Genomic DNA, 24,599 nt, shown 5'->3' with positions numbered 1-24,599 from the left:
AGAATATGACCTGGAATAGGGTGTTAATCTTGACATGACATCACCCTGAAATGTGGCTTTTGAAGGTCATGCTTGAATGAAATTTACTTGTGACAGCATCTTGTCAGATAATTTTATTCCTTTTAGGAAGATAAGCTGTTTTGTACTTTCTGATCTTTTAAGTCAGAGATTAGACTAATAAACCTAAAGAATCTGGATGGAGGTAGAGGAAAAGTCTGTATTTCTTTGTAGCTCAGCCAGGTTCACACTCTACATTTACTGATAGTGTGAAAGCTGGCAGTCAGCATCAATGAACTCAAAATTCACAATATTAACTTAAAAGTTACAATGTTAAGAAGGCAACCTAAATGTCCATAACCTTGTAATTTACATTTTTACCAAGATCCAGGTTTATCTCATAGTATTTATGCAGTCTACTGGGGTCAAAAGATTTTCAGATGCATTTTATGGGGAAAATTTTGTGAAAAATAAATACCTCAAGGTAAGAAACTGAAGATGGGCAGTGAAAATTTTACAGAAAGGCAGAGGGAAGTATGTTAAGTCATTAAGTATCGGTGCTGCCCTTATTGCTTTGGTAGCCCTCTAGGCTTCACACTTCTTATGTAATGGTTTCCACTAAGCAGAATGTTACAGTCACAGGAAGAGAACCTCTCAAATGAACAAAAGAAAACATTAAGAGAAATTCGTAGAGGAAATGTTTTTTGTTTTTTTTAAGAATTTGAAAATTATGCAAACTCTCAAGAAAGAATAAAAACCAAAGGTCATATGAAGAATAGTATGAGAACTAAGATACTTAAAAATCACTGAATGGAAGAAGCATATTTTACCAATCCAAAGACTAAGCATGCAGAACTATAATAATTCCAAACAATTTAATTGCTGGTAATTACAAAGTTTCTGAATCTTTACTATATTGCTTTTATTTATGCTTAACTTCCTAAAAGGAATAAAATTATCTGACAAGATGCTGTCAGAAGTAAATTTCATTTACTTTGAAAAATTATTTTAATAAAAACAAATATATCTTCATCCGTATGAACTGGCCTCTTTTTGCCAATCATTCTATATTGCATACATTTTTTTCAGCTGTTCATGAATATGTTTTTATTTCATATCAAGCTTTAATTTTAGGATCCAATATTAGCTTAAATTTTAAGTCTGCATATATTCTAAAAATAGTAACAGTTTATATCTTAATCACCTTAGAAGAGTAGTAACATAAAAGTTTGTCATATGACAATAATTTATTTTTTTTCTTCATTTATTTAGAAATATGATAGGGTGTTTTGCTTTTGGCTGAAGATGCCAGATAGTCTCTCCCCATATTGAATATTATAAAGTTATTTTTATTCCTTGTTCTCTTTCCTCAATTAAAGTAGAACCCCTGAAAGCAGAATATTGCTATTAAGTGATTTCTAGGCTCTGCATTATCTACACTAATAAAAGAGTAAGATGCAAATTGACCATACCTTCATGATGCCCACTAGCCATTCAGGGATGAGTATGCAAATTAACCCAACAAATATGGCGGGTTAATTTGCATATGCAGGCACCAGGTGGCCAGGAGTGGGGAGCTTATGTTGTTGCCATAGTGACAACACATGCATTCCACACTGCCCCAGCCACTTCCAGGCTCTGAGCATGTGGGAAGGCAGAAAGGCCACTCCAGGCTGGAGCAAAAAGGCGACTCCAGCCTGAGTGAAGGCAGTGCCGGCACCCAAGGGAAGGAAGGCCCATTCTTGCACAAATCTTCGTGCATCAGGCCTCTAGTGTGAATATAAAATCATACTCATCACTCCCCAATAAACCATTTGTTTCATCACTGAAATCCAAACTAGATGTACCTACCTCTCTCCATATTACAAAAGTGTTATCCCTCTGCTTAGTGGCTAAAAGCCAAATAGGAGACTAACTGGTTTTATTTATTTATTTCTTATTGCTCAAGTCATTAAAATTTTAATTATGGCCCTACCTAGTTTGGGTGACTGGATATGGCCTCAGCCTGTGGACTGAAGGATCCTGTGTTTGATTCCAGTCAAGGGCACATGCCTGGGTTGCAGGCTTGATCCCCAGTAGGGTGCATGCAGGAGGCAACCAATTAATGATTCTCTCTCATCATTGATGTTTCTATCTCCCTCTCCCTTCTCTGAAATAAATAAACATATATACTTTTTAAAATCCAATTATGGCCTTTTATTTGTAAATGCTATATTTATAATTAAATTGTTTTGATGATGCAGAATATCACTTAAAAATATACTTGTATCCAGTAATGTTTAAAAAGTATGTTATTATTTTATGTAGCAACATTTTATGTTGATTATATTTTCCATTCTGAAACCATGTTATAAACATTATAGATATCAGTGGCCTATACAAGTTAAAATAAAATGTATTTAATGAAGTGATTAATTCATATATATATATATATTTGAACATTAGGTTGTTAAGTACTATCTCATTTACAATATTGTAACTCAAACTGGTATTTTTAAGTTTATTCAAGTATAAATATTAAAAAAGATGATTAGTCAGCTTGTGAGATTCTCTCCTACACATATTTGCCTTTAAAAAAAACAAAAGAGAAGGTATTTGAATGTCAAATTATTCATGCAGCATTAAGGTTCAGGTTTTAAAATGCACATTGAACAGCAAAGTTTTATAGTTCCTGCATTTTGTGCCTCATCCTAACAATATATGTGCTGAGTTTCTGCAGTCTTTAAATTTTGTGCTCAGTTCCATATACTTTATGACAAGAATCAGTTATGGTTTCCATAGCAACTCTATCTGGCTGCATTATTCTTGGAAATATGAAAGTTAATATTGTGCTCAAAAATGATACTTGAAAATAAGTCAGTCAAGGACAGCTTTTAGGGAAACCATACCCTTAGGGCCCTTAACTTATGTAATTTAATAAAAATTGTTAACTTCAGTATATATAAATACTATTCCATTTTCAATAAGCACCAAAAATGTACAAACACTGTACAAAAAATAAAGTTGTAAACAGATGCAATTCACATTCTCATGAAGAGAAATTGATTAGCAGCCAAATGGCTATTCTTGATGTGTCCAGAGTCTCTTAAGACCATTCCCAGGTTAGGCAATTCACTAGGTGGACTCAAAGAATTCAGCATATAGTGATAATCAAGGAATGGATACGTTACGTTATAACAGGTACCTTCATTGTAAGGTGCCTTCCAAGAAAAGATACAAAGCAAAATCAGCAAAGGAAAAAAAGTCCAGAGGAAACCGGGCACAGGCTCTCCCACCCCACCAGTGTGACTCAGTGGTTGAGCATCAACCCCTGCACCTAGAGTCACCTGTTCGATTCCAGGTCAGGGCACCTGCCCTGTTTGCAGGCTCAGTCCCCAGTAGGAGGCAACCAGTCAATGATTCTCTCTCATCATTGATGTTCTTTCACTGCCTCTCCCTTCCTCTCTGAAATCAATAAGACAATATTTTTTAAAAGAGTCCTCTCCCCCTATTAAAGGGTCCTCTTTAAGAAGAAGAAAAGATCAATAATATAAATAATAAAATAGCAATAAATACATATCTGTTAATAATTACTTTAAATGCAAATAGATTAAATGCTCCAATCAAAAGACTACAGTGGCTGAATGGATAACAAACAAGACCCTTACATAGCCTGTCTTCAAGTGACTCGCTTCAGGTTGAAAGACACACACAGGCTGAAAAGTGTAGGGATGGAAAAAGATACTTCATGAAAATAGAATGAACAAAAATCTGGGACAGCAAGACTTATACAAAATAGACTTTAAAATGGAGGCTATAACAAGAGACAAAAAAAGGACCCAGAAATTCCACTTCTGGGTATTTATCCAAAGAAACCCAAAAGACATATACACCCATAGATTCATTGCAGCATTATTTACATTAGCCAAGACATGAAAGCAACCTAAACATCCAATATACAATGGAATATGACTCAGCCATAAAAAAGAATGAAATCTTACCAAGTGCAACAACATGGATGTACCTAAAGGGTTTTGTGCTGAATGAAATAAGTCAGACAGAGAAAGATAAATGCTATATGATTTCACTTATATGTGGAATCTAAAAAAATACAATAAAGGAATAAGCAGAACAGAAACAGACTCATAGAAACAGAGAACATTTTGACTTTGCCAGATGGGAGGGGTTGTTGGGGGATGTGTGAAAAAGGTGAAGATATACATGTGCTTTTTGAGAAATTAAAATGCCATTTTCTATTTGACTGTGGCTATAGTTAAAGACACTTAGACTACTCAGAAGTCATTTTCATAAAATACAAAAGCATTCTTTTCTATTTGCATAAAACCCAGGGCCATTTTTAACACCTTTCTGAGATCATTAAAAATTCTTATTAATACCTGCTTTGACAGCCCTTTACTCTAGTGGGCCTATGGGCAAATGCTTGCAACTTGTTTGGCAGGAGAGGGAGTGAGGATAGGGTAGGTAACAGCCCTCTGCAACCGTCTGGATTTGTTGTATCTACCACTGTTTCTGCACAGGTAAGAGGACATATCAGAAAGCCCACAGTTGTGGAATCAATATTAATTATCAGTATTTTTCATTATCCTAGATCTTTCTATTCATAGGTAGGATCCCGGTTGGTTAAAGTTTCCCAGGCCCTATGAAGCAGTGAGGAACTTGGCACCACATCTATAGAAAGCCTAATATATGAAAAGTTGTTATGCCTTTTAAAAATGAATGATTATGCATGCTAATTTTTGCCAAATAAATTGTTTATTGGGATTATAGATGTCTAAGGACTGCACTTAATTTAAAAGAGATAATTTCTTTAAATTTGCTCCAACATACTTGTGGATAGAAGTTAACAGATTATTGTTGTCAGCTGTGTCCAAATGCTTTTGGGTCATTTTGGCCCAGAAAATTTTATCCGAATGCATAAAGGATAATGAACTACTTAAATGATCTTTGTCCTGCCAGTTCCTGAAGAACAGCAGTAAAATGTTCCCTTCTTCTTCAAAGATGAGCTTTGTAATTTCTGTGATTGAGCTGCATGCACACAAATTTGATTTTGACCTTATTTTATTTCTAAGAGCAAAAACAGTCAGTAAACCAGTTAGTGAATTTAGTTTAAGCCACCCAGTGTGGATATAATAACAACATGAACTGATTGGCTTTTTGGATGTAACTTCCTCTTAAATTTTAGGAAATAATAGTCATTGCTGAAACCAAAATGTACAAGACTTTATAATGGGTGCTGAAAACAGAGCAAATATTCTGTTGAGTCTGCTCAATTTGGAGTGAGTTTCATAGTTGGTTTAGCATATTACATAATGTAATTTGACAGTTGTTTGGAATGTCAGCTATATTTACAATGTTGTCCTTACAAAACAGGGGTTATACTTATCTATTTTCTCTCTCACTCTATCAAATGTTAAGAACTTAAAAAAAAAAAAAAAAAAAAGTTTGTTCTGTAAAGTAACAGGTGAAGCATGAGAAAAGAAGAAAAAAGGGACTTCCTGCACCCCCCAGATTCTTAGGGCACAAACTGTCCTTGGCTGTCTAGAAACATAGCGATAAATATTGCTATCCTCTAGGTCCCTACTTTGGTTCAAAAATTCAGCTCCAGATCATTTAATATTATCCTAATGAAACAGTTGAAAAAATGAAAAGTGTATTGAATTAGTGCCTGCAAGATACCAGACATGATGCAAAGCAGTTTCGTGAAAGTTATTTAGTTTATTTCATACCTGGCAGATAAAATATACTTCCATCATTTTATGGAAGAATTAATTAAGACTCAGAAAGGTAAAGAGGTTTTCTCCAAAGCATAGAGCATATATGTAACTGGAGTTGTGGTTGGAAGCCAGGTATTCTTTCTACTACAGAAATCATTTGGTAGATATTTGAGCTGACAGGAATGTTTAGTTATGCTTAGTTTAACTCCTTCGTCCTGTATGAAGGTAAATCAAGACTCAGAATTGCCCAAATACAAAAGGAAGTTTGTGGCAAAGCAAGAAATAGACTCAAGAGCAGTGCTTCACTTATTATTCCTTCACTTGGCTGCAGAGACTTCACATCTTAGTTGTATTCTTACATTACTGATCTTTCCTTCTCATTCTCCTTGGCTTGGCTCTTTTTATACTTTCTTCAAACTCCTGCATGACTTTTAATGCCAGCTAACAATTTCTAAATGTTTTTTAGTTCATACCTGACTCATGAGTTACAGACTCTTGTATTCAACTTCCCACCTGAGATCTCCATGCCTACTAAACATCTCAAATTCAACCTGTCTGAAACTGACAGATCTTTGTTTTCCGTAGCTAATGCATTTCTCCCACCACCTTTCCCATCTCAGTTGATGACAACATCATCCTTTCAGTTACACAGGCCAAAACACTCTGGAGACCTCACCAATGTACAGGAAAACCATTTTGGCTCTATCTTTAGAAATTATGCAGAATTCAATCACTTCTTACCACCTCCACTGAAACTGCTGTCTTCTGAGTCACTAGAGTGAGCCTTTAAAAATATTGAATCAGATCCTGTTATTCCACCCAGAACCTTGCAATGATTCTCCATTTTCTTAAAAATAAAGACTTTACAATGCAAAGTTTTGTGAGGAATGATAGGGCAAACATTTTAAAAGTGTTACTCGTCACTAAGTTATCTGTCTTCCTCAGAAGAATGTAAACTTTGTGAAGACAGGAATCTTTGTCTTATTTTGTTTGCCACCAAATTACTTCAGTGCCGAGCCCATTGAAGATATCTAATTGGTATTTGTCAAATTTGAATATATGCATTCATTCAATATTTCTTGAACTCATCATATATGCCATACCAGTGCTGGATACAGCAAATCAGTGTGGTCCCTGCCTCCAAGAAGCTTTCATGAGTAGATGCCCACTGTCAGGGATACTGACTCACTTGATCTTCTGTGTATTCTGAACATCTGTGTTTTTAAATGATCACAGACAATTTTGATACACACTATGTATTTTGTTTGCCTATACTTCACTATAGAAATATATTTATTCTAAAAAATATATTGTACCATGTGGAAATTCATAAGTAACTTGGTCTCTAAATATTGGGGGGAGAGGGAGAATCATAAATGGGAAATATTGGGGGGGAGGGGACCAAATAAACACTCTACAAAGTGTATATTGTACAAACACTTCTTTCATGTTAAATAATGCCAGTTTCCAATAATTTTATCTCTTACAGCTAATGGTTTAATGTGTCTAGACTATCTCTTTTCCATATCTGGCTCTTTATAGCTGCTTCCACGTTATTTGCCCTAGCATGGCCTGGCAGGAAGATGGAAGAGTCTGGAGGATTAAGTTTTTTCCCCCCAATAACTGAATTGGTAGCTTCACTGGAGCTCAGGTTTCTTATCTTTAAAATGAAGGTTTAGACTAAATTAAACTGAGCTCCCTCTAGCTCTGATATTCCATGATTCTGATTATACTTTGTACAACAGTTATAATTGATAATAGTGATAGAAATAATGCCATTCCAGATACAGTTTTGAAGGAAAAATGAGTCATTCTTCCCATTATAGAAATCTTTAGTGTTTCCAGGTGTGACAAAATGTAGGTTTATAGTTGTGAGTGGGCAAAGCACATTTTACTCTTGCATTATTAACTAATGATTTTATCATTTTCCATATGAACAACTGTAAACCTACTTTTACCCCACCCTATACTATAAGTAAAGGTTTTTCAATTAAAACATAATTTTAAGTTATTTTCTTTTTTGCTTTTGCTTTTGTTTTGGGAATTTTTGTTTTGGTTTGTTTTGATTTGCTAATTTCAGTTTGGTGAATTAACATGGATGTATGTTTCGTCAAAAAGAAACTGGATTTCTGATTACATTTTAGAACAAACATGGGGAAGATTCTTTCACAAGGATTCTCATTATTTGGTCTCAGTATGCTTTTAAGGCTATGACAGATTCCCATTATTAACATGGCTTACTATGGGAGTGTGGTCTACTGATCAGAAACTCTGGTGAGCAAGAGCATGTGATGTGGAGGTGAGGAGAATGTGTCTATAACTTGAATAGGTTGCTAAATGAGTCTGTTATCTACCATTACCGCCCCCCACTGCCACTCCCCACTTGAAAGTTATAGTTCTGAAGATTAAACAGGTGCACACACACATTAACTAATTCAAAATCATCATTTTATCTGCATTCTAAAATAAAGAATTTCTACTTTATTTAGGTGTATATATTCTTCATGCTTTGCATTGCATATTACCTAAATTCAAAAGATAATTTATATGTAGTGCATACTGTCCACCATTCTGAACACCATGAAAGAGAGAATAACTGACATGTTACATTGAAAAGTTCGTGCGAATTATTCATCAACAAAGATAGTTCTTCAAATAAGTTTTTTTTTTTTTTTTTTTTGGAATCTAAACAAAGAATATAACCACCATATATAGATAAAACATGTTATGTTTTAAATAGTGTGCCTTTTGAATACCCATATGCTCCAGTTTTTATTCCAACTAGGATAAAGAAATATGTAGCAAATATTTTTAAGATGAAAATTTCAGTCTTTTGTAAAGTTACTGACAATAACTATCACCAGGTTATTGAGTCATGGAAATAGTATTAGACTAATTAAAAGTGTATATGCTAGAGTCAGAATACCTGGTTTGAAATTACAGCTTTACCAGTTACTAGCTCTGCAGGATTAGACCTCAACTACATCAACTTTAATAATAATACTTACCTCAGTGCTACGTTTTGGATTTCATGAGCCAATGCATATAAGCTGTTTAACACAGTGCCTAATTTCTAATAAGCCATTGTATGAGAAGTAAAATCCAAAGGAGGTGGTAATTCACATGCCTTAAAAAAAAAACAAAAAAAAAAACACATAAAACTTATCTGTGTTCATTTAGATTTTTTTTTAAATGAAGTTTCTAGTTGCTAATTTGTATGAGTTGACCTCCAAATCCTGGTCATTTACTATCTAGTCAACCTTCGAATAGTCTTTGGTTGTTTGGCGCAAATATTATTGAGTTTTTCTTTGGTATGGCAATAATGTTAGCTTATTACTTACATTTTAAAAATTTTATCTGTCACTGACAGAAATAATAAAATTTCTACATAAAGAAGTGAATAGACTTGCAAACAGTGCTCCTCAAACTTCCATGTCTTTACATATGAGTCACTTGGAGACAGAAGCTCAGAGTTCTAACCTAAAGCCCCATCATTTGAAGTAAGCCCCAGGAATCTGCATTGTTATCCTCTTTCCCAATTGATTCCAATAGAAGTGGATCCTATGACCACGCTTTGGGAAACATTTGGCATGAGAGTGGCAGTCAGAAGATGGTTACGACTCTGGCATTGCCATGGAATCGAGCTGTGCATGCTCATGACTTAACTTCTATTTTGAGAACATAAATATACATCAAGTATGTTGAGCTTTTTGAAAGTGGGAGTTATATGTGTTTGAAGACTATGTAAAGAGCAGAATTTATGAGGCTAGGAATCAAGTCTAGATGCCTAGTCCCACCCAGCTCAGCCACTTTATAGTCTGATGATTTGGTAAGTTATATAATATCTCTGAATCTTAGTTTCTCCATCTCTAGAGTTAATGCCATATCCACTGAGTATGTCTTATCTAACTAGGATGTAAGATTCATGAAATTGGAGATTTTGTTTTTGCTCATTGCTGTATATCTAACAGCTAGAATAGTGTCTGGTACATAGCAGATACTCAATAAGTAATTGTAAAATCAATGAACTACATTACTTGAAATAATCTAATGAGTTCTGGGAATCAAAACACAAAAATGGCACAGTTTCTCCCCTCTAGAAACTCCTACTCTATGAAAGACAGCCATCCACAAATACTACAGCTTAGTTGAATGAATGCATTGTGGAAATGAACTGAGGTAATATGATGAGTCACTTTGCAAGTTATAAGGTGATGGTGGTACTTGTAGAGAAGTATGCAACAGTATGTAAGCATGCTAGTTTAGAAATGGATCTGTTAACTCTTTAAAGCATTTTCTACAGGGGTCTACGGTCAGTTGGAAGGCAATGCCATGATAAGCCAGAAAATAGAGTTGTGTTTAGTGGGGCATGGGAATATAAAATGAGACCAAGATGTGCATAAGAGAAAGGGGATTAGAATTAAAGTGCAGATGAGCACACACAGACATACATAGATATTTGCATATATCTGCATGTGTGATGGGGAAGAGGACAAATTGAAAAGGACAGTGGAGAAGAGGCAGTAATGAAAGAAAAGAGTAAAAAGATGAAGATGCAGCTATTCCTTCTAATATCATCCTTTAATTTTTCAGTACACATATTAATAAGAGGGTGAGAACTGGGAGTTATGTTGGAGTAGAAAGTTAGAGGAGAAGAATTTGTTTAAAAAAAAATAGTCCTAGGTCTCCTAGGACTAATACTTTATTTTATTGATTGCCTAATATATAATGTCTTCTGTTATTTTGGGTGTTTTTTATTATTTTGTTTTAAGGCTGGAGGTCAGTCAACTCATTGTAAAATCTTCATAATTTAGGAAGTAGGAAATGCTTGAAAAGTAATCTAAATCATTTTTATACTGTTGCATAATAGCAGAATTATGTTAAAAATTCACCCACTAATAAATACATGGAAAACGGTTTCCTGTGCTATGAAAGGAAGTGTGGGTTTTTATAATCATTTTTAGATTTCTTTTTTTATCATCTCTTTTCAAAATGCGCATACTGATATCTTTATATTCTGCTTTTTATATTTAAGTTATAAGTTTAAATTTGTATGTCTCTAAGACAGAACTTTGTAAAGTGGGATCCAAGAGATTGGGGAGAAGTTCTACATGCATGTCAAACATGTTTTTCCGGGGGTGAGGGGGATCTATGTTCTTGAAGAGAGTTCGTGACCAAAACAGGGGCCTGAAAGCATAATTTCATTCACCCAAATAACTCTTTTCTCTAAGACTACTGAAATGGGGACTTAAATGAGTAGTTAAAGTATTTGAAGGTTACCACCGCATACTTTTTGTTCATCTTTTTAAGAAAACTTTCTGAAATCCAAAGAGAAATGGCATGAGTCTTGGGATGTGTGTTTAATCCACGGTATGTGTGTGCAGGTCCGATTCCCATCGCACTTCAGTTCAGACCTGAAGGACCTTCTACGGAACCTGCTGCAGGTGGATTTGACCAAACGGTTTGGAAATCTGAAGAACGGTGTGAGTGACATCAAGACTCACAAGTGGTTTGCCACAACAGATTGGATTGCTATTTACCAGAGGAAGGTGAGCCTTTCCTTTCTTCAACTGAAAAACTTTTTTAAAGCTGATGTTTAAGTTATATGTAGTAGAAATATTTTCTTTTTCCTCCTTTTCATTGAATTTATTAGGGTGACACTGTTTATAAAATTATACATGTTTCAGATGCACAATTCCACAATACATCTTCTGTACACTGTATTGTGTGTTCACCACCCTATGTCAAGTCTCCATTAATCACCATTTATCCCCCCTGCTACTATGAATGTATTTGCTTTCCCATTATAGTAGGCTAGAGGCCCAGTGCGCAGATTCATGCACCAATAGGGTCCTTTGGCCTGATCTGTGGGGATCAGGCTGAAACTGGCTCTCTGACATCCCCCAAGGGGTCTTGGATTGCGAGAGAGAGTTTTTCGGATGACACACCCCAGAATTGGGCTCCCTTCTCTCTGGTTCCAGGTGCATCACCTGAGAATGGTAGCTGCCAAGTCACCACAGCTCAGCAGCTCCTGCATTGAGCATCTGCCCCCTGGTGCTCATTGCACATCATAGCTACTGGTTGAATGGTTGGATGGTCAGATGGTTGCTTAGGCTTCTATATAGATAGATAGATTATAGGGGAAATATATGATTTCTAGTTTTTACTGTAATTGGCCACCTTGCTAAATTCTGTTTTTGATTTCCATAACTTTTTCAGTGACACAGTGACTTTATTGACAGGTGCAAAGGTATCATTTGCCTCTTCCTTTTCAATATTTATACTTTTATTTCCATTTTGTTATATTGTATATGCTAAAATATCTGGGATAATATGTTAAAGCAATAACGCTGTTAAGCTACTTGTCTTGTTCCTCTTTAAAATGGAGTGCGTTTCCTGTTTTACAAACATCAAATACAAGATTAGCTATTGGTCTTGCATAAGTATTCTTGGTCAAGTTAAGGTTATATCCTTGATTCTTACCTAGTATGCTGTATTTTATCTTTGACATATTACTATGATGAAGTGTATTAGTGAGATAGCCTCACGTTCCTGAAGTGACCACCATTTAATCATGGAGTATTATTTCAATGTTTGCCTGAAGTCAATATGCTAAAATTTTACTTAGGGTTTTTATTTCCATAGTCATAACTTTTATTGACCTAGAGCTTTTATTTTTCTGGAGTTGAGCTTATATAAATTCATAAAATTAGTTTTGGAAATTTTCTGTTTGTTATTCTTTAGGAAACTTAAGGGACATAGAAATTATCTTGTATTTATTTCTTGAAAGTTTTAACAAACTAATTCTTTGGATATTGGTGTCTTCAATTTTTTGCCTCTTCTTGAGTTTGTTTTAGAAATGTATATTTTTAAATAAAATTAATCATGTTCCTTTGTAATTATAATTGCTTATTTTATCTTTATTGTTATATTTATTGTTAATGCTACATATAGATATATTTGTTAAATTTGCTTGAGGTTTGTCCATTTTATTCTTATTTTAAAGATTATGACATGTTTAATATTTTCGTATTTATAGTTAGATATAAAAATTTCTGCTGCTAGCAAACATTTGTTAATCTATGCATATTATTGTATTTTTAACAATTATTTTTAAAACTAGAGGCCCGATGCACAAAATTGGTGCACGGATGGGGGTCCCTCAGCCCAGCCTGCACCCTTTCCAACTGGGGACCCCTTGGGGGACATCCCTTTTGCAATCTGGGACCACTAGCTCCTAACTACTCACCTGTCTGCCTACCTGATTGCCCATAACTGCCTCTGCCTGCCAGCCTGATCACCCTTCACTGCCCTCCCCTGCTGGCCTGCTTGCCCCAACTGCCTCTGCCTGCCAGCCTGATAACCCCTAACTGTCCTCCTCTCCTGGCCTGGTTGCCCCCAACTGCCCTCCCCTGCAGGCCTGATATCGCCCCCAACTGACCTCCCCTCCCAGCCTGATCTTGTCCCCAACTGCTGTCCCGTGCCAGCCAGATCTCGCCCCTAACTGCCCTTCTCTTCTGGCCAATTTGATTCTCATTGGTCAGTTTCTATGCCAGTCAGCATAAAAAGCTCCACCTCCTAGGCAGCCATTGGCTCCCCACAGCACCCAGATTTGGTTCTGATTGGTCAGTTTTAATGTCAGTCAGAGTCAGAAGCTCTGCCTCCTAGGCAACCATTGGTTCTTCACAGCACTCACATTTGGTTCTGATTGGTCTGTTCCTATGTCAGTTAGCATCTCTGGGCTATCAACAGGGCCTGATCAGAAAGGCAGGGCTGATCAGCAGCCCCAGTGGAGGACTAGAGAGAAATGGAGGTGCAGCTGCTGGCCAGACTGGGAGAGAAAGAGAGAGATAAGTGCTGATCAAAAGCTGCCACAAAGGCAATGAATCAGTCCCTGCTTCTCCCTTCAGGCCTCTCTCTGGCCCTGATTCGTAGCCCCCTCAACAGTCAGCGCTGGGGCACCCACCTGCAGCGAAAGCAGTCAGCGCTGGTTGCCACGGTTGGTTGAGCCTCAGTTGTTACTGGTCATTATGACTAGGGTTTTTATATATTAGGATTAGGATGGTATAGAACTGAACTGGTACTGCTCATTTCGAGTTTATGTGTTTTCCAAAGGGTGTGCCTTATCCCAGGTAGTACATAGCTTATCTGCCAAAAAGTAATATACTAGCCCTAGCTGGTTTGGCTCAATGGATAGAGCATCAGCTTTGGACTGAAGAGTCCCAGGCTCAATTCCATTCAAGGGCACATACCTGGGTTGTGGGCTCAGTCTCCAGTAGGGGGCGTTCAGGAGGCAGCCAATCAATGATTCTTTCTCATTGATTTTTCTATCTCTCCCTCTTCCTTCCTCTCTGAAATAAAAAAAAAAATTTTTTTTTGTAATACATTGGAACAAAACAGGTTAAAGTACTGGGCAAATGGATTGACAGCAAATCTTGATTATAAAAAAAAAAATGGACTTGGGGATCCCAGGATAATTTACAAATAAAAATGATTCAGTACTTTAGCATAGCTATTTGTTTTAATATTTTTTCAATTGTAACTATGTATAGCAGTGCAAAAATAATAGTTAATTTGAATAGTATTATAATTTTTTTTTTACTCTCTGACCAAGTGTTCATGAACAATGAAATAGCTAAAAGAATCTAGCAGAAAGACCAGTTACAAGAAAATAGTTTGGAAACTTGAACTGTACAATCATTCTCTAGAAATGATTTTATCAATAGATGTGATCCCAAATTGTTTCCTGACCAGACATGAGGCGACTATCTCCTTAGCTCCTCCTATGCCTGGTGCAAATAGCATCCATTCCCCAAAGCAGGACATGCAAGGCAACCAGCTGGCAAGCAAAAAGATACTAGACTTTCCAGTCCTGCTTATTTTCACCTTATTAAAATGTCTTATTTGTATGTATGTCTCATAGTAGTAGAGTCATGCATGTAAATAATATATAAATAAATAAATATACATATATTTGTGGCATATACTCTATGTTTTATTAAAAGATACATCAAAATACTTTGGAGATACAGGTGTAGCTGTTAGAAAGGACTCTGGGTTGGTGGTAGAGAATCATGAATTTGAGACTTCGTTAGCCCCTAATTAGTCATGTGAATTTGGTCAAATTTCTGTTTCATAATCTGTCATATGGTAATAAGAATACCTGTCCCACCTCTGTCACAGTGTTGTATTGAGGAAGAAATGATATAACCATGTGTATGATTATTTATAAACACTATAAATGCTGTGTATATGGTTGTATTTTCAGCTCAGCAATTAAAATATTTTCCTCAAACGTATTTAGTATACCACATAATCTTTATAAAGACCACATTTTAAATAATGGAAGAAAGTTTTAAGGCCCAAAGAGAAAAATGTTCATAATTTAACAATTCTGTAATTTTAAAAGAAATTTGCTTTTAAGTCTAAGAGTTAACCTGTAACCTCTGGAGAAAGAAATTAAGGAAAAGAGGGTAGAAAATAAAGTCTTTAGAAATAAGGAACTGATAAAAGAAAAAAGAGAGTTCTATAACCTTCATTGCCAGCACTTGATGCCAACAGTTTAATTATCTTAGAAGTCTCTAAAAGTGTGTGTTGGCCTGTACTAGTCTTTGAATGAAAACATTGAGATTAATAGCAAATCTATTGTCCGCTGCTTTTTCTAATGCTGTTATCATTTAGAAACTTACAGGAATTTAAAGATGCCATCATGTATTCAGTGGGAATTTATTTCCTTAGTGTTTGGAAACTGGCAAGCATTTGTTTTTCCTATTATTCCAAAATGTGTGTGTGTGTTTTCATACCAACAAGCAGTTAACTCAGTTCTTACACTATCAACCTGGAGATAGCATCAGATCCCATAGGTAAGGGCTCAGTGCTAGAAAACCACCCCCCGGCCCCCACTCCACCCCAATTTCAGCCACTAATCTCAAGTCCAGTTCATCACCGGTGCTTCTGACTAACCAGCTCTTGGGGATTGATTCATTTGCTAGAGAAGCTCACAAAACTGAGAAACTTTACTTACAACATTACCAGTTTATAATAAAAGGATATGACTCAAGAACCACCAGATGGAAAAGGTACATAGGGGGCAAGGTGCAAGGGAGGGGCTCGGAGCTCCTACTCTCTCCCAACATGCCACTGTCCCCAAATCCCCATGTGTTCAACAACCCGGAAGTTCTCCAACCCTGTCTTTTGGGGATTTATGGAGGCTTCATTTCCTAGGCATGATTGATTAAATCATGGTCTTTGGTGATTGAGCTCAATCTTCACCCCCTTCCCCTCCCCTGATGGTCTGAAGGTCCCAGTCCCCTAATCCAACAATTTTCAAACTTTTTCATTTCATGGCATACGTAAACTAATGACTAAAATTCTGGGGCACACCCAAAAATATTATGTGCAGATCTGACCAAAAAAATTAGGTATAATTTTGATTGATTTACAAAAAAAAAAAAAAAAAAAAAAAAAAAAAAAAAAAAAAGTAGTAGTTACCTACCCTTTTTGCTCCAAAGTGAGTTTTAAAAACATCAGGTGCCTATACATGTATATAAGGATTTCTGGTGCTAATAATTAATCAGATGCAACCTTATTGTGTGATGTGACCAATAAGATGCAACTCTATTATATGACCTATATATTTATGGTTCAAGACAAGCATTCACACCTGACAGCTAGTGTGTTGGCTGTTGTCATTTTTCACTTGACCATCTAAGGGGAAAGAGGTCAGTGCCCCTGATAAAATAGTCAGGTATTGCATGTTGTAAAAATTCATGAGGCTCCCTGGTTGAAAATCGCCATTCTAATCACTTGGTTGGTTCCCTTGTCAACCAGCCCCCACCATTAGGTAACCCTGGGACTTTCCTAGAGTCACCTCATGAATGTAACAAAAAACACCTTTGGCCACTCTCTGTACTTTGGAATTCCCAGGGGTTTTAGGAAATCTGTCACAAATCAAGATGAAGACCAAATATATTTCTTTAATGTACATTACCATATCACACTTAACTTTTCTCTCTATCTCAATTGTAGGTTGAAGCTCCATTCATACCAAAATTCAGAGGCTCCGGAGATACCAGCAACTTTGATGACTATGAGGAAGAAGATATCCGTGTCTCTATAACAGAAAAATGTGGAAGAGAATTTAGTGAATTTTAAAGATGAGCAACGAGACGACAGCAGAGCTCACGCTCAGTCTTTGCACTCTGTTGGGAGAAAAGGTGGAGCTGAGGCCGTCCTTGTTGAAGCAGTTACCTAGTTCCTTCATTCCAGCGACTGAGTGAGGTCTTTATTGCCATCATCCGTGTGTGCACTCCGCGTCCTCCTGTGTAACCAGGCACCGCTAAGCAAGCATCGTCTGTGCCATAACACAGAACTAGACCCTTTTCTGCTTCTCTTTGGTTTGTCTTTCTCCTCTCCCCTTACACCCATTGTTCCTTGTTCCTTTTTTCCTTTTCATTAGTTCTTCTCCAAACAGGGCTCCATTTTATTTTGTCGGTGTTTCAAATGGGCAGTGTTATGGCTATGTGATTTTTGAAGGGAAGGAAAAGTGTTGCTTTTAGTAGTTCTTGTCACTATTTTTGTTGGTCAATGGCTCGAGCATATACTGTCCAATAATTATTTTACTCTGAGTAGCTCAGACTCAGTTTTGCCAGAACTCTTGACAATTTTTGAAGACAGAATGTTTTATCACCAAGGAAATGTATACAAATTAAAACAGTAACTTTCTTAAAATGCACTGTTCTGGCAATAAATTTGGATAGACTAGTATAGAGTAGCTAGACCCAAAAATATGGAATCCTATAAATTAAAGGTTCTATTGCCCCTCACCTCTTTTTTTTATATCATTCTCCCCTTAAGTGTCCAGCCTGTGCAGTGTGACAAACGTCTCATTCACAGGCAAAACCAATGATATGGGTTATCATTACCCAGATTCTCTCCCTTGGTATCAGCATTTCTGTAGTATTAGAATTCTAGGACTTCTAACCTTGACTCTTCCATAAGGGTTTTAGCCAGTATTTTAATGGAACATGACTAATGAAAGTGACAGAATTTTAACTTTCTCAAATAAGTCCTCGTCATAAACTTTTTAAAGCAACAGAAATGACCTAAAAAGAACATTAATGTGGACAAATACTTTGCTAAATCAAACAAATGGCTTAATTTTTGTAAACACTATAGACACACTCTTATTTAAGTGAGGTTTTTCATTTGTTTTTGCTTTGCTCTGTTTTGTCACAGCTAAGAAGAAAGGACGTTGTTCAGGGTGTTGTTCCGGTGTACTATATTTGTCAGCCTGAGTAGCAGCACTGTGGCAACTCTGGCTTTTATCCTCTGCTTCATCAAGGAGGAAAGGGTCAAACCTTATAAAATGGCCACAATTGTATTTTAACTTTGAGGTGTGATATTTTCAGATATGTAATAATTTCTAGCCTCTTTTCTTTCGATAAACAAAATGTGTGATCACGCAGGTACAATTTTAGCATTGGAGTTTAGTTTCTTCATATACTCTTTTGCCGACTGATTTAACAATATTGTGGTCATGTGGAAATTTCAAGCACTTTTGCACATTTACTTTAGTGTTTGTTGAGAATTCATGGCTTAACTCTGTTTTTTAAATAGTTTTTTTGTTCGCTTTTAAAATTTCCCATCTGGTTTTCTCTCTGTCAGTGACCTATCATAAAACAATACACCCAAATAGCTGAAAATAAACTGTGCTCATTTTTTATGATCAATTTACATGCATACAAGAGTTGTTTTTAGTCAAATTGATCATAATGTATATAAGCATTCTATTTGCTTCATTATCGGTGCAGGTAGGTCACTGACTCTGCTTCTTTTCATCTCTACACCCCTTGTGAGACCTTTGGAGACATAGAGAAAGCCTGTCTGAGGTGTTCTCTGGCTCAGTCTGTACATCTTTCAGTTGTCAAGTGTTTCTGCATGGTTATGTCATTTACAGGCTGATACTGATTTCAGCTTTTTGTCCACCTGTATTTAAAATGTGCAAGAAAACTATGAACTACTTTGCTGTAGCAAGTTTGCTGTAACAAAAATATATCATCATGTTAATAAACTTATAAAACATCATTTGTATAAAATATTTTAATTAGTGTTTTTGTATTTCATTTAGGCCCAAGAACATGCTGATCATTGTATTCTATATGGATGCTACAGATTCTATGGTAGCTTTGTTGTATATTATTGTAAAATTATTTTAATAAATCATGGGGGTGACAATTTGATTATTACATTTTAGTTTTCAATAATTCAAAAAATTTCTATGAATTCTAAAAATATTTTTTTTTAATGAAATTGCTATTGTCCCGCACAACTTGCTGTAGAATCTATCTGGATAGTTGGCCCGTAGGCAATACATTATTGGTTTGAGAGCTATTTAGCCATTACATTTTACTCTCTATTTAAAGAAGCTGAGCAAACTTTTAAATATATCAAGGGAGTCTGTTTCCAACTGATCAAGTACACTGAATTGAATATCTTACAATTATATAAAATTCTCAGTTTCTGCCACAATTTAGCCAAGAACAATATAAAAACTTGAATAAGAAATAAGTGGCATGAATAAGTATTGTATTTAACCTCACATTACATTATTTGAAACAGAAGAAATTATGCATTAATTGGTAAAGAATAAGGAGATGGCATGTGAGCCCAAGACTGGAAGTATGACATCTGAGTTTCAGGCCTGGTCTATTACAGTCATCATGACCTTGGTCTCAGTTCTCTTACCTGCAAAATGTAAGAGTTCCATTAGGCAGTTTCTAAGGTCCCTTTTAACTTTCACAGGTGATAGGATTTGTTCTATGACGTTTTGAAGGGATAACATGGTTTGACATTAATGTGGTTAAGGTGATCTTTTAGGGCGTCTTTCTTCTTATCTCTTACAACTCTTTGAATATCATGAGAATCTCGTGTCTATTCGGATTCCCTCCTTCACTGATGCTAAATATCTAATTGATATCAAACTGTCAACCTACACACACAAAAAAAAAATATTGTGGCTTGTGGGTATCACTATCATGTTTTTGATATGTTCATGTATTGATTGCCCATTGGCTTGAAATACTCATTATAAGCTTGAAGAAAAAAAATCATTTTTTCTTTCCCACTGATGGTTTTTTCTGCTTAGTGTAAGAATCAAATGAAATAATGTACGTGAAAGCACCTTGTAACCTGTAACCTATCAATGTAAAATGTTAAAGTGTATTGTTATTTCATCACTTACTTCTTTGTTTTGAATGGAATTTCCTATGCACTACTGTAGCTAGGAAATGCTGAAAACAACTGTGTTTTTTAATTAATCAGTAACTGTAAAATTAAAGTATCTTCAAAGGATAAAACAATTTACTGAGTATTAAATTCTGTTTGTTGCCCTTCTCTCCTGATTTGTTTCCTGCGGATAGTACAGATGCTTAGATTCCTACTTTGTATGTGTTTGGGTTGGCCTTTGGGTGCTGGGAACAGTAACCAAGAGAGGAATGGCCACCAATCTGCTCCAACTGAGTGTTTGCTAAGAAACTACTAGATTCATTACATCACTTCTAAACAGTGTTTCTACTTCCTCATGCTATTTGTCCAAGTCATTTTTAACCTAAATATGAAAATACGTATCTCTAAAGACTTGTCACTATGAGTCTATCATCCTTTTATAACAATGAATTGTGATTTTACACATTTTTCCCAATAAGTGCTTTTGAGCTTCATACTCCTTCTTCCAGTTTTAGCCAGGTGGATTAGTGTGTGTTTCTATAATTGTTCTTGACCTCAAGAAATAATTTTTTATTGCTGTGATTATTGCCACACACATTTATAAATATTGATGCACTTTAAAGCATGGTGCTGATTATTTTCATACCAGTGTTTACTTCATTATATTTTTGTTAGAGCTTAATATAAATTCGTTTGCTCATTTCCCTATGTAACTAATTTCAAAAATATAAACAGGCCTTCAGTGCAGAACCATCATTATTTGAACTACACTTAATTTTATTTCTTATGCCCAAATCTTGAATGTGAAGTTGAATACTTTCATTTTCGCCTTCTCAAACATTTTCTTTATGCCTTATTTAATGGCTTTTGTGTCCCCTGATAAGGACTGAATTGTGTCCCATCAAAATTCATATGCTGAAATTCTAAACCACATGTGTCAAACACAAGGCCCGCGGGCCAAATCCGTCCCGCCAGGCCTTGCAATGTGGCCCGCACCGCGCTGTCATCACTGCACTCCACTGCGTTTCCATCACAATGACAGTTTATGACTGTTCAGTAAACCATTCGGCCCGCGATTTAGGCTGGATTTTAGATTTTGGCCCCTTCTCTGATTGAGTTCGACACCCCTATAAACCCTAGTGCATCAGAATATGACTGCATTTGAAGGTAGAGCCTTTAAAAAGAGTATCAAGGCAAAATGAGGTCATAGGGATGGACCCTAATCCATTGTGATTCCTGTCCTTATAAGGATAGGAGAGTAGGCCCTGGCCTAGTGCTTAATTGATTGAAGTGTGGTCCACACCAAAAGGTTGCCAGTCTGGATGTGTATGGGAGGCAACCGACCAATGTTTCTCTTTCCCTCTCAAAAAAATAGATAGGTAGATGATGATAGATAGACAGACAAATAGATAAGGAGATTGGGGCATAGAGAATAAGGGAAGACCATATGAAGACATAAGAGGAAGACAGTCGTCTATAAGCCAAGGAGAGAGGCCTCAAAGGAAGCCAACCCTGGTGACACTTTAATCTTGGACTTTCAGAACTGTGAGAAAATAAACATCTATTGTTTAAGCTGCCCAGTGGTACTTTGTATTGGCAGTCCTCATCAGCTAGTACACCTGCTGCGCATGCTCCTATGGTATGCACTGTATTCCCGTGATGAAAAGCTTGCACTGAAATTCCTTCAAATGCTTTCTACTTAGCCAAAACTGAACTAATTTACCATAAGCACAATTTAAAAAAAAAATCATGTCAGTATTGTGGTCACAAACCTCAATGCACCTGCTATCTTGTTTCTATTTCCTGGAATGCAAGCAGGAAACAGGAAACTGCCACTGCTGGAAGTCAGGGAAAGCCTGGGTCACTGAAACCGCCCTGCAATCACAGTCAGACTTACCCTTGGCATCAGGCTATCCTCTTGAAGCAGCGCTAGTGCAACACAAAGTTGAACACACCATGCTCCCTGAATTTAGAAAATCTGCTATACCCTAATGGTGATGTTAATGAAGTGGCCAAAAGGAAAGTGGGAATGGGGATACAGGGTTGAGATAAAAGCCCAGGTGGTCTGTCATCTGATTTTTCAGTGGATTGTAATGCTCACAGCAAAGGATTGTCTTACTGTGTGAGTTTTCCAATACTACTGTAGCCAATTACCACAAACTTGGTGGCTGAGAACAACAGAAATTTATTATCTTTTTTAAAGAATATTTTTTTTATTGCCGAAACCAGTTTGGCTCAGTGAATAGAGTGTCAGTCTCTGGATTGAAGGGTCCCAGGTTCGATTCCAGTCAAGGGCATGTACCATGGTTGCGGGCATATCCCCCGTAGCGGGTGTGTAGGAGGCAGCTGGTAGATGTTTCTCTCTCATCATTGTTTCTAGCTCTCTATCCCCCACCCCTTCCTCTCTGTAAAAATCAATAAAATATATTTTAAAAATATATATATTTTTTATTTATTTCAGGGAGAAGGGGAGAGAGACAAACATCAGTGATGAGAGAGAATCATTGATTGGCTGATTCCTGCATGCCCCCTAATGGGGATCAAGCCCACAACCTGGACATATGCCCTGACCAGGAATCGAACCGTGATTTCATGGTTCATAATTCCATGGTTCAACCAGGAAGCTAAGCTGACTGAGCCAACTTTGTTTATTACCTTAAGCTCTGGAAGTCCAATAGCTGAGGTCAGTCTCTCTGGGTTAAACTCAAGGTGTCATTAGGGTTGCATTCCTTTCTAGAGGCTCTAGGGGAGGATCTGCTTCCCCGCTTTTTCCAGCTTCTGCTTAATCTCCTGGCCTCACAACCCCATTCTTCCGTCTTCAAAGCCAGCAACATCAGGCGAGTGCTTCTCATGTTGCATCCCTCTGACTTCTCCTTCTGTCCTCGCTTCCAGTTTTAAAGGCCTGGGTAATTCAAGATACTCTCCCCATTTAAGATCAGCTGATGAGCAACCTCAATTTCTCATTTACCATATAACCTTACACACTCATAGTTTCTGGGGATCCAGGCATAGAATCTTGGGAAGAGATTATATACTGACTCCCACACCTAATAATGTCATTTTAGTTGGGAAAATAGGATTATCTGAAAAAATGGGAGTAAAGACAATTCTCACAATTCAAAGACAGCCAAGGCTTAAATCAAGATTTTCCTGAAGCATAACACTTAGCATGCATGCATTGAGTAGCCAAGTACATTGTCACAATGTGATTGAATAGCAATATCAGTTCTGTGTACCCTGAAAGATGCTCATCATCACTATTCATCAGCAAATTAAAGCTGTAGTTAGATTCTACTACCCACCAATAGGATGACTAAAATTAAAACTAATAATATCAAGTGTTGGTGAGGATGTAGAGCAAGCATGTCAAATTCAAAGGATAACATAAACGAGCATGTGGTCGGTGGGCCACGAGTTTGACATGCTTGGTGTAGCGCAACAAGAACTATTATGCATTGCTAGTGGGAATCTAAGATGGCACAATTGCTTTGGGAAAGATTTTGGCAGTTTATTATAAAGTTAATCATTCACTTATTTGACTAGTTTTCTACTTCTAGGTATTTACCCAGATGTTGAGAACATATGTCCACACAAAGGCATGAATGTTCATAGTATCTTTATAACAGTCCCAAACTGAAAACAACCTAAAGGTCCAGCAACAAGTGAATGAATCAATGATTGGTGGTATATTCATGCAATGGAATACGACTCACCAATAAAAAAGAAACAAACTACTAATGCAAGCAGCAACATGAGTGCACCTAAAAAAACATTTTGATTCTATACAATTGTAAAGCTACTTGAACTGTACACCTAAAATGAGTGGATAGATAGATACTTTAATAAAAATTGTTTTTTTAATTACATAAAATAATTTGAGAATATAGTAGTGATCTGGAAGATATGATCTAGGAAATCTCTGAATATTCAAAAAATATAGAAAATGTTAAAGATAAATTTAAAAATGGGAAGTTAGCTTCAAGAGACATGATAATTGTCTAAAAGTTATAAAATGAAGAGACAAAAAAATGATAATGTCTTCAAAGTTCTGAATGATAGTTTTACTTAGATTTATATACCTGGGCAAGCTACTGTAAAGGGGGGACTTTAGATCCCAGGCTCCCTAATCCTCTGGCATTTAGATAAGCCTAGCCAATGGAAATCAATGGTAAAAGACTGAAGGGAAGCAGAAAGGTATGATCCGAATGTTTCCCTCCCTGTCTTTGATCTGTACCATCTGTCTCCTGAGTCCTCTGTCCTAATTCCCGGTCACTGTCAAGGTTCCATGTTCCATCAGGTTCCCTAGCTGCTGAGCTCTTCCAGCTGCCTTTCCCTCCTGTCCTAAGGCTGATCGAGCTCCCTGCTGTTGTTCATCCTCCTAATGTTTGTCTTTAATTTGGGCCAGTTTTGTAAAATTTTTAGTACTATTATGACTGGTGCTTATTTTTGTTATTATGAAGTACAGCTGTTTATTCTTCCATCACCTAGGTAACCAGTTTCTTCTATTGCATCTTCTCTGTTGACCCTCATGCACTTAACATACTAGTGCATTTGATGTTAATATAACAAGTGAAGAAGCAAACAAGTTTATTGTTATTCAGAAATGTTTTACAAAGAGAATAAACATTGTGATTTAATATGAAGTTATAGGTAAAGGCTTTC

At 36.4% G+C, this 24,599-nt stretch overlaps 1 protein-coding gene across 9 annotated transcripts in view; it reads left to right on the top strand.

Annotated features, from left to right (window-relative positions):
• Positions 1-20,071, top strand: part of PRKACB (protein kinase cAMP-activated catalytic subunit beta) — a 103,151-nt gene extending 83,080 nt beyond the window's left edge. For all 9 annotated transcript variants that reach the window (XM_036444983.2, XM_036444978.2, XM_036444979.2 and 6 more), the window contains 2 exons: positions 11,096-11,260; positions 16,740-20,071. In XM_036444983.2, coding sequence (XP_036300876.1) covers positions 11,096-11,260; positions 16,740-16,865 — 291 coding nt within the window. In that variant the 3' untranslated portion in view covers positions 16,866-20,071. The remainder of the gene's footprint in view (positions 1-11,095; positions 11,261-16,739) is intronic.
• Positions 20,072-24,599: the final 4,528 nt, after the last annotated feature.

Source organism: Pipistrellus kuhlii, unplaced genomic scaffold (assembly GCF_014108245.1).
Source record: "Pipistrellus kuhlii isolate mPipKuh1 unplaced genomic scaffold, mPipKuh1.p scaffold_m20_p_2, whole genome shotgun sequence".
NCBI classification, from domain to species: Eukaryota; Metazoa; Chordata; class Mammalia; order Chiroptera; family Vespertilionidae; genus Pipistrellus; species Pipistrellus kuhlii.
The sequence above is the reverse complement of the archived record's forward strand: the minus strand, read 5'-3'. Positions and strand labels throughout refer to the sequence as shown.